The sequence below is a fragment of the Phyllopteryx taeniolatus genome, chromosome 3 (genome assembly GCF_024500385.1).
Source record: "Phyllopteryx taeniolatus isolate TA_2022b chromosome 3, UOR_Ptae_1.2, whole genome shotgun sequence".
Taxonomy (NCBI): Eukaryota; Metazoa; Chordata; class Actinopteri; order Syngnathiformes; family Syngnathidae; genus Phyllopteryx; species Phyllopteryx taeniolatus.
Window position 1 is genome coordinate 31,489,114 of NC_084504.1, and position 19,020 is coordinate 31,508,133.

The 19,020-nt window shown below is 47.1% G+C and overlaps 2 protein-coding genes across 6 annotated transcripts; one reads left to right on the forward strand and one right to left on the reverse strand.

Annotated features, from left to right (window-relative positions):
* Window positions 1-50: 50 nt before the first annotated feature.
* LOC133475600 (histone-lysine N-methyltransferase SETD1B-A-like) lies at window positions 51-10,055 on the forward strand. 5 transcript variants are annotated; one of them, XM_061768670.1, is made up of 17 exons: window positions 51-1,849; window positions 1,923-2,193; window positions 2,286-2,398; window positions 2,803-3,558; window positions 3,675-4,229; window positions 4,310-4,408; window positions 4,474-4,537; window positions 4,613-4,803; window positions 5,283-5,373; window positions 5,467-5,622; window positions 5,692-5,853; window positions 5,924-6,897; window positions 7,310-7,471; window positions 7,549-7,665; window positions 8,397-8,516; window positions 9,065-9,202; window positions 9,272-10,055. In XM_061768670.1, the coding sequence occupies exons 1-17, from the start codon at window positions 1,487-1,489 to the stop codon at window positions 9,443-9,445; spliced, it is 4,506 nt and encodes a 1,501-aa protein (XP_061624654.1). In that variant the 5' UTR covers window positions 51-1,486; the 3' UTR covers window positions 9,446-10,055. The 5 variants fall into 5 exon arrangements, with proteins under 5 accessions (XP_061624654.1, XP_061624655.1, XP_061624653.1 ...); XM_061768671.1 differs by having other exon boundaries at window positions 51-1,401; window positions 1,607-1,849; window positions 5,467-5,853; XM_061768669.1 differs by having other exon boundaries at window positions 51-1,187; window positions 1,286-1,849; window positions 5,467-5,853.
* A 164-nt stretch (window positions 10,056-10,219) lies between these two features.
* On the reverse strand, window positions 10,220-15,093 carry hpdb (4-hydroxyphenylpyruvate dioxygenase b). Its single transcript, XM_061768674.1, has 14 exons — window positions 14,983-15,093; window positions 14,848-14,874; window positions 14,717-14,779; window positions 13,467-13,571; window positions 13,215-13,257; window positions 12,816-12,898; window positions 12,661-12,750; window positions 12,478-12,581; window positions 12,284-12,361; window positions 11,682-11,844; window positions 11,481-11,552; window positions 11,183-11,305; window positions 11,001-11,117; window positions 10,220-10,921 (listed from the first exon to the last, which is right to left on the reverse strand). The coding sequence occupies exons 1-14, from the start codon at window positions 14,983-14,985 to the stop codon at window positions 10,811-10,813; spliced, it is 1,182 nt and encodes a 393-aa protein (XP_061624658.1). The 5' UTR covers window positions 14,986-15,093; the 3' UTR covers window positions 10,220-10,810.
* Window positions 15,094-19,020: the final 3,927 nt, after the last annotated feature.

Genomic DNA, 19,020 nt, shown 5'->3' on the forward strand with positions numbered 1-19,020 from the left:
AAACATAACTGCTAATCTTACGGATTGTCACGACGACGTTTCGGTTCCATACTGCGGTAGCACCATTTGTGCTACACCGAGTTCCCTTTTTTGGAAGATAGCCTTCAAATAGTACGGCTGAAACCACTCCGAATATTTGTCAGCTGTGTGCTTTCAAGACTTGGGAGACCTGAGATCGAGTGGGCCGGTGGTACGAAAACAACCTCGAGGTCTTCTTGCCGGGTGTCGTTATTCTGATTCTGATTCAGTCTAGCGTTCACCATCTTGAAGGTTCCTTTGCAGAAGAACTTTTTTTTTTGGCATCTCTTAATGGGCTCATCCCCCAACCATACAACTGATCAATGGAAATAATTAATGATTATATATATTTTTTCACCTGGCAGGAAGACCGGTTGAAGAGCCACCACTTTCAAAAGTGGGAAACGATTCAATTGCACTCATTTGTCCCAAAGTGTTTTAATTTAAGTCTAAATCTATTTTTGTCTCTCTATGCCAACAGCCTATATTTGGGAGGTATAACAAATGTGCGTTGCCGTTCACACAACTGAAAAGTATTTTCAAATGAGGAGTTCCTTCTGCTTCCCATGGGCTCACCACCTGTGGGAGGGGCCATAGTGGTCAGGTGCAGTGCGAGCTGGGCGGTGGCCGAACGCGGGGACCTTGGCGATCCGGTCCCCGGTTACAGATCCTGGTTGACACGCCTCTGCAACATCGCGCGGACATCGGGGACAGTGCCTCTGGATCGGCAGACTGGGGTGGTGGTCCCCCTTTTTAAGAAGGCGGACCGCAGGGTGTGTTCCAACTACAGGGGGATCACACACCTTAGCCTCCCTGGTAAGGTTTATTCAGGGGTGCTGGAGAGGAGGGTCCGTCTGGAAGTTGAATCCCGGGAACGCCTCGGGATCCCCCCGGAAAGAGATGGATGAAGTGGCTGGGGAAAGGGAAGTCTGGGCGTCCCTGCTAAAGCTACTGCCCCCCGTGACCCGACCTCGGATAAGCGGTAGAAGATGGCTGGATGGATGGAGTTCCTTCTCGCTGACCTTGTGCATCTCAGTATGATGCAGTACTGCAGTTGTACTGTATATCACTGCAAACTACAAATATGACACAACATTGTCGGATGTCATTACAAGTATGGATGTGCATGCGATCCATTTTCTTTTTCACCCATTTACAAACGAGTAAAGGTAAGGAGTATTATGACTCAAGTGGTCTGCGGCCCAGCCAATCACATGCATTCGAGTGTGCTCCTCCGCCTTGGATGACGGAACTATTTTACTCTCAGCGGATGGATCCGTCAACCGACCTGGACGACGTACGCAACCTGGCGGAGGAAAACAAAAACAAAAAAAACCCCCAACAACGTCCAAAATACAAAGCGAATATAGAATGTCGGTCTAGGTAAGCCTGTTAGTAGGTGTGAAGGGCTTGTTGTTGTTGTTGTTGTTTTATAATCGTGTGAGGAGAGAAGAGTTCCTAGGTGACGATGCCGTCTGCATCAGCGCATCACCTGTTGGGGCGTGTTTACCTCCATCCAAAACAAAAACAAAATCAGGCGCTCGAAGCGACAATTATGCAGACGCGTGTGGCTTTCTTCTATTCGCAGGTTTGGACGAATGTGATGGAAAGCGAAAAAGACGTTTCGGAGAGACGAGAATCACCGCGAAGTCGCAAGTTGGTGCGCGACCCCGCTGCGGCACGAGGGCCGCGCGACGGCGAGCGACCGCCTAACAGGCGCGTCGTTTGGCAACTTCAGCTCGACGACGCGGCGGCAGATCCGCGCATCTGCCGCCGCCGCACGCGGAGGCGCAACGGCGCCGACGATGACCTTTCGCTCCCCAGGTTTAAGGTTGCAGAACTTCATGCCGCTCGAGCGCGGTCGACGACGATGTGACGCGTGTCGTTTGCCTGCGTCCTTTCAGATCGACGAGTTTTACGTCGGCCCTCTTCCTCGCAAAGAAGTGACGTTTTGCGGGTTGAACGACAACGTCAACGAGGCCTTCCTGACCGACGTGTGCAGGAAACACGGCCGCGCCGAACACGTGGAGATTTTCTACAACCCGAAGAACAACAAGCACTTAGGCGTGGCAAAAGTTGTTTTTGACACTGCCAGGGCCGCGAGGGACACCGTTCGCCACCTCGACCGAACGTCGGTGATGGGCAACGTCATCCGCGTGGAAATTGACCCAAAAGGTCAGCAGCCTTCCCCCCCCCCCCCCCCCCCCCCCGCGTTGTAAGGATCAAATGGTGATTTCCCCCCCCCCACCGCTTGATCGATTCAACAGGTGAAAACAGGCTTCGCTACCTGCAACTGCTCTGCAACGGTCTGTGCACCCCATGGAGTCTACCGGTGGGAAGCGGTGACCGAAGTCTCCCGGGCGCAATCGACAATTTACCGGTATGTGCGGTATTTTGCTCGCCTCCGGTGCAAGTACCGTTTGCTTTTACGATACGTGACGATGTTCATTCAAAAACGCACGACTGTCTTATATGAACACGTCTGAGAGTTTCCAGTGAAAAATGGGGGCTTCGCTCGTTTTTGTGAGATCGTCGTGGACGAACGTTTGAATTAATTCTCCACTTTAATGTTTTTTCACAAAACCAAAAAGCACGTGAAAATGATAGTATTGAAAACCAAGTTTTGCTGCTTTTTTCTTCTTCTTTTTTTTTTTCTACCTTCAACTTCCACAGAAATATTTCAGTTTCCTTTACAGATAAGAAAATAAGTGCTTCCTCTTGGATAAATGTCGCTACGTAAATACGATTCCTAATATTTGAAATTTTGTTTTGTTTTGTTTTCAGAGCAATTCGAGCCCCGGCAGCCTCTCTCCGGACACGGCGTACTCCGGTGTTGGTCAGGATACGCCTCGTAGCTTCGGGCGAGTCGCTGAAGTCTCGGAGGTCAAGTTAGATTTAAAGGACCGCCGACCTCCAGCTTGCCTCCCGCTGTTTCGCCAGAGTGACAGGCAGAAACGTGCACAATGGTGGAAGACTGAAAACACATTTGCTGACAATCCCGCAAAACACTCCTTTGAACTTGTATCACCTGGTCCAGAGTTTGGGAACGTGCTCCCGCCTACCTCAGACGCCTTCCCTAGAAACTCTTTGAGCATCTTCGGCTTCAACTCGGCAGCCAACGAGCAGGCGGACGTGAGCTTCCCTTCTGACGCCAGAGCAGACTTACCTCAGTCACCGGTCAACGTGGTCCCCAGAAGCCCCCGACCAAAGGCAGAGACTTTAGACGCCCGCATACAAAGTTTGCTGACAAACATCCGACGTTGCGGCACTTTCCTTGGAAGCGCCGCGAAGGCCGATGTCTTCTCCCAGGACAGCCCGACGTCAGCGCCGTCGCTCCGGAACTTGCCTCTCTCCGACAATTTGAAAGATGCCAGTCCAACACCGCTCCCACAGGAGGATGAAACTTCCCGAGCTCTTTTTTTTCTCGCATCCCGTCGAGATGTCGAGTGTCCTTCTGCATTTGATTTCACAAAGTCTGAAGGACGCCGAGATGGAAGCAGTAAGACAGATGCAGAACGGTCCCAGGCGCCATGTCCGAAGGTAACAATTCCATTCATGACAAAAGCATCTACATTAGGAGTGATGATATTTCTCTGACTTAGTATTGCTGCTTTCTCTCATTTGTCAGTTCAGCTCGCTCTCTTCTTGTCTTTCAGGGGCTTCACTCCTCAAATGTGGACGAAGCAAACCCTGAGGCGTCGTCGCCATCTTTTCCTCAGCCTCCCCGCAGCGCTCAACAGTCCAAACACAGTCCGCGTGCCACCACATCTGCAGCTCGCCAGCCACCCTGCACCGCTTTGCGTTTCCCCGCTCCTTCATTCGTCCCAAACGGCACCGTTCCCATTCCGCCTCCGGGCCGTCGCGGCGGCATCCCGATTCCACCGCCTCCTCATTTCCCGGTCCCTCGACCTCCTTTGACGCCGCGCTCTGTGCACACGTACCCCGCATCGGACCGGGGCAACCCAGCGAGACTTGGAAGTCTACCGCACCGGTCCGCTGCACCTTCTCCTTGCATCGACCCTTTAGCGCCGGCGCCGCACAACCCAGTCGTGGCGGAAAACCCTGACGAAGTCACACTTGAAAAAGTCTTCCGGGTGCTGATGGGCGAACTGAAGTCAATTATCAAGAGGGACATCGCGCGGAGAATGATTGAGGGAGTGGCGTTCAAGGCGTTTGAAGACTGGTGGGACGATCAAGAGAAGAAAGCAAAGGTAATCCTTCCTTTCCACCATTCGCCATATGCTCTACTCCTCCTTTTGACTCAAAAATAATAATATTATGTCAAACCAAGGTACCAGTTTTGCCTCTGATCGATAAGAAAAACAAATGTGTAAATCTTCGGAATCACATCAACGGCCAGAGCGAGAAACCGCCACTGCCCTCCTTCAAGGTAGGCATCGTTCGATTTGTCGTAAAACTACACGACTGAAATGAAGAACATGTTTCGCAATGCAGATTAAGAAGAAGAAAAGAGACGACAATCCTGCAATGTTAGAAGTCGTGGGAAATAACGGCTATGGTAAGTTTAATGATTGAAAACGAATTCCTTCAACTGCTCTTTGAGGACGAATACTCTTCTTTACGTTGTTTTTAGATGCAAGCAAAGGGGGCGATATGTTGGAAACGACATTTGGGAGGCGTAAACGCAGACACGCGAGACCGCTTGAGCTTGATAGCGATGATGATGATGATGATGATGATGATGATGAGAGAAATGAAGAATACAAGACGCGTCGAGCAGAGCAAACGGAGCAAGAGCAACAGGCTGGGCCCACAGACCATCAAGTACGCGAGATGCTGAATAACAAGTTGCATGAAAAGTCCTACGGACGAATCCTATCGTTGGTTATTTGTATTTCGGGTGCATTTCCAAAAGAACAACTTAAGCTACGGAGCAAAGTTTTGATTTAGTAGAACCCCCAAAGTGCTATACATAGGAATAAAAAGATAACGTTTTAAAATGTTGTGGGTATTTAGATATTTTAAATGCATCATTTTGCCTTTATAGACCGCCATAATGGATGTGGATGTGAAATAAATGAGTCAAGCCAATACTCATTAATTTGATGAAGAGGTGTGTCCCAAGACTTGTGTCCATATATTGTATGAAAAAAAAAAAAAAAAAAAAAAGCTTCACATGGTTTGGAACAGCAATTCTGGAGAAAAAAAAAAAAAAAGAAAAACTAATCACAAACCGAAAGGTTGTGCAGAAGTTTGAGTTTTCGTCCGAGTGTGTTGATGACGATGGCGTTTGTGTGTGTCAGTGCGACGGAAACCATCGCGATGGCAATCGTCAGAAAAAAGAGGAGGAGACTGACAAACACATCGAGGCTGAAGACACATGTCCAGTTCCTGGTGAAGTTCTCGCCTCTGGCAGTGCTATGTTGAAAAGTTGCGCGCCACTGCTACCTTTCAGTGCGTTGACCAAATGTTGTTGTGCCTTCGTAGAAGCATATTCCGAGTGGAGAACCTCGGAGGACTGCTCATCCCACGCAGACTCCTCTGACTCTTTTTCTTCAGAGAGCTACAACGACCCCTCGTACTCTGACTTCAGCTCTGAAGATGACGATGATGATTTGGAAGATAGTGTGAAGGACGGCGAAGGTTGGGAGTTTATCGTAATATCATCAGATGAGGAGTTCACGGAGGTTGAGCCCCCTGTGACGCCCTCAGCCCCCCTCACTCCCGGCGCTCAGCTGGATCTGGTCCTCCGCGACTTGTCAGAGCCGCGGAATAGTGAGAAAGCAGAGGAGAACCGCCAAGAACACGTCATGATGGCGCTTCATACCGTCAAGCCGCAGGAACGTGCGCCATCGTCGCATACTGGACTTCCAGGTAATTGTTCGGCGGACCGAAATAATGATCTGTAGGAAAAACGTCAAGTTGTGTGTTATGCTCTTGTCAGCCATCTCTCTACCAGCGGCTCTCGAAGTTGAGGTGAAGATGGAGCGCCGTGTTTTGCCCTTGGGATCTCCAGATTACACCTTGAGGCCTCTCACCCCTGCCGGCTGCTTGACTGACAGCGACCCGGACCTTTTGATCACAAGCAAACCGACTTCTCCGGTTGTGATGGAGGAGCTCGAACGACCTCAGACTCCGGGCAAGGGGATAGCATCTCAATTAGGAAGTGACGAATCAGGAGATGACAATCTGTCGCCACCGCTCAGCGAGTTCCATCTGCCGTCATCTTCGTTATTCCCGGAAGCGCCCAAAACTCCAGGCAGCGAAGAAACAAGTGCACGGAGTCCTAACAGAGAGGTCGGCGTCTCAACAACTCCGGGACATGAGAGCGTCACACCGGAGAATGCGAGGGTAACACACTCGCATTTTACAAAGGCATCGCCTCATTCATCACTCTTCAGCAATCCGTTTAGTATGTTAGCACCAAAGACGCCTGGAAGAGACATCCGTCGAACACAAAGAGCCTCAGTCCGCAGACCAAAGACTGAAACGGTGAACAGCTCACAAGCTCTTTTATGTGCCCAATCCCTTGGAAGGTCATCTCCGTGTGACCTCTCTGAAACCGAAACATCTGACGGCGGAGGAGTGAGAACTTGGTCAGGCACGAGAGCGACACCTCTTCAAGGGCTGGAGAACACGCCGGCTCTGCTCTACGAGGCAAGCGGGGGGCGAGCGACAAAAATGAGGCGTAAAGGGTACAAGAGAATAAAAAGGGGTCGGAGGAGGCGCCGCTTCTGTCGCGGTCGTCGTCCCCCCGAGTGGCGTTCGGTGCGGGAGGAGAGGAGGATACTGCACAGTATATGGACGGACGGTCTGGATGAAGAGGATGGGAGGCTGCTGCGGTGCGCTTACGAAAGGCTGCAAGAGCAGGACGAAGGCCGCGGTTGGCTGAGTGACACCCTCTGGATGCCACATCCTCATATCCTTTTGCACATCCTATCTTTTGCACTTCGTTATGAGCAATAAGTAATATTATAGAAAGGTTGCGTGGCGGTCGACCAGGGTCGGGAGGCTTACTTTGAAAATAGTGAAGAGTTCTTGTTCCACAAACACAACATTAATCACAAGACCATGTTTACACACGTTGGGGGGGGGGGGGGGGCGTGTAGAATAGATGAATGAAAAGAACATTCTCAGGTTGAATTCCCCTTCAAAAAGTGTTTTCCAATGCAGTCGGTTGAAAGTGGGCGAGGGCTCAAATCAATCTCGCTTGGCCCTCGTTCAAAAAAACAAGCCTTCAGAAGAATCGACATTGAAATAAATGTATCTGTATTTTTTTTCTGTAATTGTAATCGTGCAGTTAGTGTTTTCCGTGCTTAACTGCTGCCTACTGACTAAAGTTGCAGAGAAGAACGAAGGACACCGATCGTGGCAGCAGAACCACGTTACGGGCTCAGCTCGCAGCGAGGGCTTCTACAAAATCAGCCGGCGGGATAAAGTCGAGTACCTCAACCGAGCGAGAACCACCGAGCTTCCGTCGACAAGCGCTCGGGTATTTAACAGCGCAAAGTGTGATGTGTCTTTTGTGTGCCGCAAAATGTTACAGAAGCGCGCGTTGTGTCCAAACAGGGACCTCTGACGCAGTCCACTGCACTTCGTGCAGGGTCAGACTTCAGGTCAGAACAGCGCCGTCTGCTGTCGTCTTTCAGCTGCGATAGTGACCTGCTCAAGTTTAACCAACTCAAGGTCTCACACACACACACGAAACACTGACAACTTGAAATGAAGCATGAACGGTAGCAGTGCAGGTGAACTATACATCTATCACTATCACATCCCACTTATAAGAGGGTGTGCACATTTGTGCAACCACAGTCTTTCAGTTGTTTGTTTTTACTTCTCTCGAAAAAGCTAATTTAGTTTTACAGGTTATAGGTCACACCAATGGTGGAAACAGGTTTGAAATGATTTATCTTGGTCTATTTGTTTATAGCGGCACGGTGGACGACCGGTTAACACCTCTGCCTCACAGTTCTGAGGGCCGGGGTTCAAATCCCGACCCCGCCGTGTGGAGTTTGCATGTTCTCCCCGTGCCTGCGTGGGTTTTCTCCGGGCACTCCGCTTTCCTCCCACATCCCAAAAACATGCGTGCTAGGTTGATTGACAACTCTAAATTGCCCGTAGGTGTGAATGTGTGCAGGGACGGTTGTTTGTTTCTATGTGCCCTGCGATTGGCTGGCGACCGGTTCAGGGTGTACCCCGCCTCTCGCCCGAAGATAGCTGGCCTAGGCTTCAGCACGCCCGCGACCCTTGTGAGGGGAAGCGGTACAGAAAATGGATGGATGGATATTTTTGTTATGTTATAAAAAGCTTGCATTTGTGTAGATGTTTTTCCGTTAGTAGTGATGCAACAAAATATTGAGCATTTTTGTTTACTACTCGGAGTATTTACTAAAAGTGATATTTTCATCCTTCAGTTCCGAAAGAAGAGGATTTGTTTCAGCAGAAGCCACATCCACGATTGGGGTCTGTTTGCCATGGAGGCCATAGCAACAAACGAGATGGTGACTGAGTATGTAGGCCAAATTATCAGACAGGTAAAACATGTCCTCACTATAAATAACCATGTTTTGAAAGACGATGTGTGTTCTCGTGACCGCTTACGTTTCACGTACTGTAGACCACCGTCTCGCCGGCCTGGAGAATAGTTGGCGACTGGAGACGAGCTGGGTTGATTTCATTTTCGATTTCATTGGCGACCCTTCGGAGACTCCTCTTTTTACGCTCGCTACCGTATAGTGAAAAAGCTGAACATACTGCGGCTAAATGTGACCAAAACTGCAATCGATCGTCACCAAAATGTATGTGGACGTTTCTACCACTGCCCACTTCCACCTCTGAAAATATCAGAACAATCACCCCAATATTTTGGAATTCGTGGACGATAAAGCGCTTTCGTCATTATAGAGGACCGTTGGTCGTCATGTTGTCTGGAGGCGTCGTCCTGGCGATATTTTGGTGTCCCGGAGTCTGCAGTGGCTGCAGTGAAGGCATGCCAAAGCATCTCGAGGGAAGGGCGCTCAGAGTGATCGCGGGCATTAATGTCACTCCATCAATTCATTTGGATATGCTGCGTTCTCCTCAGAACATTGCTGACATGAGAGAGCGCAGATATGAGCAGGCGGGCATCGGAAGCAGCTATTTGTTCCGAGTGGATCGGAACACCATCATCGATGCCACAAAATGCGGGAATTTATCCAGGTTCATCAACCACAGCTGCAACGTGAGTACGACTTGCTACTGCTGCGTTCCTCCCTGAATTCCAAAATCAAAGTGCCCATTTGTCTTCCAGCCGAACTGCTACGCAAAGATAATCACGGTGGAGTCTCGAAAGAAGATCGTGATTTACTCGCGGCAGCCGGTAGGCATCCACGAAGAACTCACGTACGACTACAAGTTTCCAATTGAGGACGCAAAGATTCCTTGTTTGTGCGGAGCTGAAAGCTGTCGGGGCTCTTTGAACTGAGCCCACGTTGTCTTCGCTGCTGTATCAACAGACACTGAAGAAGATGTGCCTTTGAAAGACCATCTCAAACATTTGCAACTGCTCTCCTGAAGGTTAAAAATCACCCGAAAAATGCACCGAGCGAACTTTCCTAACCAGCACGTAAGCTATTGTGTGAAGTATGAAATGATTGAAGGAAGAAGACTCTTGGCTTTGGTTTCATCAATGTACATACAAGCTTACTGGCAAAACATTATAAAAGGCATGTTCTCTGGGGTTGTACATCACAGTATGGATAGTATACGGCAGCCTTTTTGGAAAATTTGATGCAGCCCTACAAATATCAACATCTTATTGTACATTGAAATATCTTTTGGCCTTACTATGCAAATGATGACACACCTTTTTGGTGATGAGAACTTCAATTGTGTTTTCCTTGAGTTAAGCTTGACTCAGTAATATTCAAGGACCGTCGTTTCTCATGTATAATACGCACCCCCCCCCCCAAAGTTGACTTCAAAATTCTGGAAAACCCTTTTACCTATGTATAATGCATTTTCACAATGCATGATTTTGCTTCTACCCATATGATCAAAACATGAAGTATTAGCTGTATTTTGTTAGTTTTTTTTCCCCAAAGAATTATCCTTTTTTTAAATTGACTTGCTCTTATTTTGAAATTCACAGCCCAACTTTTATTTAGTAAATGAGAAAACACGGAGTTGTGCTCATATGTTTGATTTCCCAGGCAGAATTTGTAAGATGTGTACAATTCTTTCAAGAAAACATGAAGGACCAGGCAAAACACATTTAATTTTATTTTAATGGGATTCAAATTAAACGGTCAAGCATTTCAGAGAAGGATTATAATTAAACAAAACATAACCATAAAGAAACTAATGATTGTTGTTGTTCAGTCATCAGTCATATTAAAACAAAAAACAACAACAATATTTCACAAATTCTGTCAGGGCATGTAAACATGAGCACAACTGTATATGCATATATGCAGTCATACGTACGTACCCATGTCATATTGGAATGAAATTGTAGGCTACAATGTTTTTTATAACCACTAGGTGGTGGTGGCATTTTGGAAGGAAAGTGGACCGCTTTTTCATAACCACTAGATGGCGGCATACATTTCTAAAATGTGAACGTTTTTTTTCTTCCATTTGCCCCTATGCATAATGCGCACTATTGACTTTTTAAAAAATTTTGGGGGGAAAAATGCGCATTATACACGGGAAATTATGGTATGCACGTGCGTTTTTATTAAGCTTCTCCACCTTACCCGTCCAAAACACTCAAAAGTAAAAACCCTAAACTGATGGCACACTACATTGATTGATAACATTGAGACAGCCCACAAGTGTAAAGCTGCGCTCACAAACTCTTGGACGCACCGTTGGGCATAAGGACAGTCAGATTTCCTCTAGCATGTTGGTCTGCTTCAATGGCTTCAAAAAGAGATTTGAAGTTTCCTGCACCAAATCCCTGTGGAATGAACATTGACAACAAATGTGAGCCAACGGTGGTTAGAAAATAAAAGTTATAGAACCATAAGTGTCCTCACCTGGTGATTATGTCTCTGAATGACTTCCAAGAAGACCGTGGGGCGGTCCTGAACCGGTTTGGTAAAGATCTGAAGTAAGTAGCCGGTGTCGTCATAGTCCACCAGGATCTTCAGCTCCTGAAAAGAAGGAAAACATGTTGTTAAAGTTTGACAACTTTGTCCAATACGTTGCTGCATCCCACCTGCAGGACATCCAGGTCTTCTGCTATTTTCACCTTGGAGTCTTTCAACTTCTCCCTCAGTTGCTGGTAGTACGTGTCGGGCACTGACAAAAAATCTGTCCCGCGCTGTTTTAGGTTGCGAATCTGCAAATATGGCAAACATATACAGTGCAATTGATTATTATTTTTTATTTTTAACAGCTGAAAAGGGCTGAGTCATTCCAGAAGTGGAGGACAATTTATGTAATATTTAGGAAAAACAGGAGCAAAATGTCCTCCAAATGTGGAAGGGCACGCTTTTATGCTTTTAGAGACTCACAGCTGTGATAATATCTGACGTGTTCATGGCAATGTGCTGCACTCCTGGACCTCCGTAATACTCCACATACTCCTGTAAGTCAACAGATAGTGTGCTTTTTTTTTTTAATTTTACATTATTTATTTTTTTTTAAGTAGGCTAACCTACAGAAGACAATGCATTGATGTAATTAATTGGACTGGTTGGAATGACACAGCAAACCTGGATTTGAGACTTCCTCTTGCCCACGGCAGGCTCATTGATGGGCATCTTTACAGTCTCTTCGTAGTTGGCCACCACCGTGGAGCGCAGAGAACTGAAGTCCGTCTCCATCTGTTTGTCATCCACCGACCAAAAGCGGTGAAAAAGAAGGTTCTTCTGGTACCTTTTGCATGTTGAATCAGTGGCGGAGAAGAACACGGGGAGGTCAGGCAAAACATATTGTATGCACGACTTTGTCTTTCTGGCCTGTTAACTCAAATGTACACTGCGAATTATTCCCCCCGCTGCAACGTGAATGACCAAAATGACAGCGGTCATTTAAAGAGGCTCACGCCTGAAAATCTGCAGCCGCCTTGCCTCCCTAGAAGCAATCGACCAATCACAAGCTCCATCTCGAGAACGGCCTCGCTCGTCACAGTCTAAAACGCGGTCCAGATGTGGACAGAAAACCGCAAAGTCACGCTGGTCCCTGATGTGCAGCACAAGGAACCATTGCCTACGTTTTACACAGACCGTTGGAACCATCAGAATTGTGAACGTACAATTGCTCTAGCATAACTAAACATGGAAACACAGCATTCTTTCAAATAAACAACAATCACCATTCCACGACCGGAACCATTTCCTCCTCTGGTTGGTTTCCCACAACGTGATCAATGAAGTTCAGTTTTCCCTCTGGCCTGTCGAAAAAGGTCCAAAGCGAGGTCATTTGAAACTTTTCAGCACACTTTTTTTTTTTTTTGGAATGAATATTTTATCTCTGCATCCACCGGCAGCTTAAATGAGGGACACTCACAACGCGGCGAGCAAGGGGTCTTTGAATAGAGGCGGCTGGAAGCCGGGCAGAAACAGGCCACAATATCCCGCCCTCTCCACCAATGTGTGCGTGGTGTCGCCATACTGTTGCGTTAAAAAGCAAAGTTATCGGGGCGGCTGGCGACTTTGGAATATTTCGCTTCGCGAGCGGTTGTTCTCTTACTGTCTGCAGCACAGCAAGTCTCACTTTGCCGTGCTTGTCCTCCAGGGTGAAGGGCTCTTTTACAATCGCAGCTCCTCGCTCTTTGGCTTTCTGTTGGGCGGATTTTCATTCCGATGAAAGTCAAGTCGGACCCCGGCGAAGACGATTTGTACTACCTGCACTAAGGAGTCGCAGTTCTCCACCGCAAACGCGACATCTTTCACTCCGTCACCGTGCTCGACTAAATGAGCTCCCATCTCTGAGAAATAGGAACAGAAAGAAAAAATACAAAATAAAGACACCCTCAACTTTGTCTCGAGTCAACATGGTGAAAATGGACTTTTGCTAAATCTAAAGTTGCAGGCTTTAAATAATATCATTTCATTGTGTACAGTACTTCATTTGTTTTGATGGAAATATGCCGTTGAAACGATATGCGCAAACCGCAACGGACAATAATGTCATACCAAATCAATTAGATATTAGAGGTTGTAAAGTTGTTTCATTAGAAAATAAATACGTCAAGAAATAAAGAAATCTGCCTTTGTGATTGAATGCAAAGCCAGTTGGTGTACCTTTGTTTCCAGGATTGAGGGCAGATGAGAACACATATATAATCTGCGAGAGAAACAAAGCAATCATCAGGGCACAAACAACTCCTACTTCACTCAACAATAGTGTACGTGATTACTTTTTTTTTGGTAATTCTTTTGTATGAGTAGCTCTTGTGAGGAACTACCAATGGCAGAAATGCTGTCGAAGCGTAACCAAGATGAACCAAATGTCGTCCGTTGCATTCGACGATGCGGCCTCGAACGTCTCCTCACCTTTCCTTGCTTGACCGCATGCGACACGACATCTCGACTGCCCGTCTCCAAGCCTCGGTAAGCGAACGATTCGAATCCCAGTTTGTTGCAGTAATACGATGCTGCCTACAGAAAAGAGGATTTTCGTTTGGAGACATCATTCGAGGGCAGCTGTCGGATTCGAAACTGCTGGTGGTAGGTGAGGCCACGTGAAGGAGCGAGTGTGACCTTTGACTTGACATGTCGGGTGCCCCCCAGTCCCCACCCCTTAAGACAACCAATAGTGTTGCGGTCCACAAACGGAGGGAGAAATTGCCCCCAAATTGAGGTTACGCAAACTTCGTGCTCAAAACTGAATTCACATCAGTTCAATGTCGACATAAACGTACACGTTAACGGAGTGTGCACCAATGTGTGCCTGCTGCGTTTTACTTTGATAATCATAGTCAAAATATGCCCCCCCCCCCCCCAAACAAACAAACAAACAAACAAACAAACCCAAAAACCCAGGACACACAAAATGAAGTGTTTCCGTGTCAACTGGTATTTGTATTGATCCAATCAGTGATGCCAAAGTAATGCGTTACTCCAAAACTGGCTGCCATTTTGAGTAACGGGCATTGTAACCTGCTACTTTACTTTACTACTTAAATCACTAATAGTCACTATTGAATCAATACTGATTCTTGCCAAGTGATCATTTGTGACGGATAATTTGAAGAAGCATCACTCCACCTGTCCAAAAGCATTTTGCCAATTTTCTGTGTGTGTGTGTGTGTGTCCGTGTGTGTTGTTGGGGGACAGAATCAGGAAAAGCGACCAACAACTCTATCATGCAAATAAAATGAGTACTGTCGGCCGTAATCACGTTTTTAAAACAACGTTAAGTGCAGTCCTGTCTATTCAACATCTAACCGCCACTCTCTCACGTTTACGTACACACACGCACACACACACGCACACACACACACACACACACACACACGTCATTCTGTAACTTGTGTGGCGTAGATTACCGTTGAGCAAATTCTCTTTTTGTATTGTGGATAAAGTGCTAGTCCTGCCACTTGGCAGCGGCTGAAAGTAGCTACAAAAATTGACTTGTAGTCTAAATGAGTTACTTTTGAAATAAAGTAATTTCGTTAAGGTGGCCACACTGGACCTGACACACTGCTTTGGAACCCGTTTACAAGAAAGTATTGAGTGAAGTCGGAGCTTCTTCTAAATGTTATTCATGCCCGTCGGAGAAAAGCTGCGGCAACGTAGCATACCTGTTTTGCATTCCCAACCCAGAATGTCAAGTGGTCGAAGGAGAGGAATTGTCCTCGCTCGTGCTGGAGACAAGAAAACAGAAAGTGGTCAAGGGTGACTTGGAAATGCACAGAGAAATCCGTTTTCCTACCTTCTCGCCTTTGTCACTGTATGTTGTCTGCAAACAAAAAAGCACAGAGAGAAATTTCTCTCTTAAAGAAAAACAATAGCCAAGCTGCAAAGTCACATTTGTTTTGTTTGAAATGAGGTATCTAAGTGAACTCACCATGTTGCCCCTGCTGACTTCTCCTGGTTGCCAGGATGAACCTCTGAATTGAAAAGCTGACAGGAACGTTCTAAAGCCATTCCCAAAAGGGCGAGGAGGAGGAGGAGATGAGGGAGGAGGAGGAGGAGGAGGAGGAGGAGGAGAGGAGGGAGAGTGCAGATGTGTTTGTCTTTATTAGAAAATGATGACAATGCAAATCATGTCAACAAAAACACTGCGTTCAACACACACTAGCTACCAAATAGACGCAACTCAGCATTTTCTTACAATTATTACAAGTAAATATGGCAATGCCAGCTAATTCAAAACTTGTTTTGCTTGTTTCATTCCAAACTCGGATTAACATTTAATAAATAAGACCCAAGGTACTAACAAACATGCAACCGCCTGCCTGCAGAGTTGACAGGGGGGGGAAAAAAAAGGGTTGTGCACACAGGCTTAAATTATAGTAAAACGTTTTCTCAAAATGTAAGCCCATATGTTTGTGTTTAGCGGCAAGAGGAGGCTCACTCCTTCAGGGCTCTGATTGGCTGGCTGGCAGCTCACGCCTCCAGGGGAAAAGGCCGCAGTGCTCCCGATCCAAATTGTCTATTTCAAACTTCAAACCTCAAAATGCTCTTTCTTTGTCAGTTACAACTCCAAATTCCCACTTTCAACGAACTAATGTCTCATCACAATCAGAATCACAATCACCTGATTCGGAAGGAATTTGTCTCCGGTAGTTGGAGCTGCTCTAGTATGACAACAGAAAAATACTTTTGAGACATAAAAACAGCCTGCAGAGAGTTTGAAATAGCTCATAGAGCGATAATCTGGTACAGTGACCATTGTGCAAATGGTGCAGAGTCTGTAAGAAATGTAGGGGGCTACCTACAAACCGACAACCTTTTCAGCAGTTTTGATTGTCCGTTGCAGTCGGAGTTTGTCCTTTTTTGTAGCAACACCAAACCAGACTGTGACGGCAGAACACAAGACCGATTCGATGACCGCCTCCGGTGGCAGGCCGTGCTTCCTCACAAGCCGCAGGAGGTACATCCTCCGCTGGGCCTTTTTCAGGACGGACTTGATGTTGGTCTCCCGCTTCAGGTCCCGAGAGACTTTAATTCCCAAGAATTGACGCGGGGCAGTTGGACAACGTGAGGGGCAGCTGTGGCGAAGGATGCCGCCCGAAGTCCACGATGAGCTCTGCAGTCTCCAAGCGTGTTCAGCTCGGGGCTGTGTCGGCCGCTCCACTTCCTGTCGATATACTGCACGATCTGTCCACGATTTGTGTCGCAACTTTATTTTTGGTCTCTATTAATTTCATCATGGCACCAATTTAATTCCATACTACCCTCACAGAAACACAAATGCACAATCAAAAATCTGTTTGTGTCACACACTCTTGGAAACGAACTTGATTGGATAATATGTTGTGCACGTAGAATGTGACAGTGAAGTTTATGAGACTGACTAAATCCTGCTGAATTATGCAAGGTGACCATCACATGGGACGAAACTCCATTCTGACTCTTGCATCACCCTCATGCATTTAAACGCTGTTTTTGACTCACTTCACATAACATTCCCTCACTCATGTCCATTTAGAACAAACCAATATTTGCGCGTTGTTGTTGATTCCTCTGACGAAACCCACACCACTAATACAAGCAGCACACATCAAGCCCAGTGTTCCCTTCCTCAGCGCCCCCGGGATCTTTGTTTTTCCCGTTGTTACCAGGAGGCCATCTGCTGTCAGGGGATGCAACACGACACATGAAAGATGCAATTATGACATGTTGATCAATTCTTTAATGGCAGAAGAACAATATTTTATTGAAGGAAAGTGCTGACCCAGGTCGTACTCATTGTCTTTTTGATCTGTCTTCATACTGCTTTAGACAAAACTGCAGCGCTTACACCCCAGAGTGTTTAGCCTCTCCAGGGACAAACGGAGACACTCGGACCCCTCCCCGGCCGGCGCGACTCACATCATCGTAATAGAGAAAGTGCCAACAAAAGAGCAGCAACACACGAGTCAACCATCAGCAGAGATGAACCCGCGGATAAAGATCAGCGGCGAAGAACACGAGGGGCGGCTCAACGGCGAAAGCGTGGACAAATGTGACGCCGCCGACACGGAGACGCAGGCAAAGGTGCGGTCTGTTTTCCAGCAGGTGCGCAGCCAGATCAGATCGCAAGTGGGCGTGAAGGCCTCAAAGGGCGCCATCACCCAGCTGGTGAACCAACTCAAAGACAAACAGGCTTTGGAGCAGAGCATGCGAGGCGAGAAGGGAGAGCAGCTCACGGGCGAAGACGATCTGGGCGACGAAGCCTGGTGTGCTCTTTTTGAGAAGAAGCTTGAGGACACCAAAAAGGTTCTCAGGGTGGAGTTTGAAGAGCGTCTTTCAAAGGTGCGGAGTGAGATGCAGGCCTACACTGAGCAGGCCCTGAAAGACTTGGAGGGGAAGATTCAAAGGACGCCTCGCAAAGAACAACGACAAGGCAAAGGACAAGACGAGAAGCGGAAGCCTCCGCCGGCCGCCTTGTCCAAGAGAGGGCGGGCCTTGACCCGGACCGTGACCGCCATCGTTCCCAAGACTTCCCCGTCCGTCATTGTGGGCCCACGTGCCAAATCACAGACTCTGACCTCCTCCAAGGCGGAACACTCGCGGGTTGTGCCGAGAGATCCGGGGGTCTCGTCAACCCACCGGAGTCGCCGGCCCCTCCCCCCGGTTTGGCCCCCGTTGCACCAGGGCAAAAAGACTGTCAAGCAGGAAAGCGAGTCAACTGGAAGATACTGGATGACTGTCCGTGTATTGAGCTGAAAGTTATTCTTGTAAGCATGAAACTGTCGGTCTTGCAGCTGATAATAATGTCGAGATTATTTTGCTGGAGCTGTCGTGACAATCAAAAGTCAAGTGAATTAAATGAATGTAAAATGGCTTTGCACTGTCATGTGACTTGGTGAAATCCTTTTCAGAAATGACAAGCGCAAGAACTAAACCATTTATCGACCTTTTCTCCTGTGGGAATTTTTTTGGAAAGTGTTTGCAGGCTTATTAAACCTGATCCATCCTTTTTTTTGCAGCCTTTTTCATTTCAGAAAAATGAAAAAGAAAAAAGTCTTTCAACAAACAAACAAAAGACAGAGGCAACAATGAAACAGTGGTGGCGCTGTAGATATAGCTACAAATCCTAAAACAACATTTTTTTTTTTTTTTTTTATGTTGGGACCCCAAAGTTCAACATTCACAAAGGCACCACTATAAAATGGTCTTTAATGCTTTAAGCCTATATTGGAGTTTTTATTATGATGAAGAAAATCATAATAAGAAACTCGGGGACTTAGCCAGAAGAAACTAACCACACCTGTCAAAGTGCAAAAAAGCCCCCAAATCGTTCGGACCATTTCTGTGGTGCCGATCAAAATGGTCAGAAGAATTATGTCGAAAACATAGCAGGGTGAGTAGAAACCGGCATTTGTATCAAGTCCCAGTATGAAGTGGTTGCCATTGACTCCACACATCGAGCAGAAATGGTTCAATTGTCCAAAATGTCGTGTGAAATGCAAACTTCCTTTGGACAATTCTATGATTCCACATTGGAGGGAACAGTTTGGGGAAGACCGTTTTCTTTTTGGGTGACTTTATTGTAGTTGTGCCACTTGACCAACAGGTGGCAGCAGATCACTGGCATGACTTCCCATCCAAGTAGGTTTCCCCATGAACAGTTTAACGTGGATGTAGAAAATATCTCTGCTGCTTTCTTACTTCGGTGAACTCATGAACACGGTCATCCTATTGTGCAAATACGTATTGTGCCATTTTGAAGCTGTTAATGTCCGTTTTGTACATTGTACATACATACGGCTGCTCTCAGATCTCCGTTTATCCGAAAATACATCGCATCGTGACGACCCCGTTAAGGCTCGGGCTGCAGAAACGTTCATCCGGCCTTATCAACGCTGCGGCTTTAGCACGGAGACCTGAGCACCTGAGGGCCCCCAGCAGCTGAACTTACTCTGGGGCCAGCCGCAGCGACAGAAGCTGCATTTAG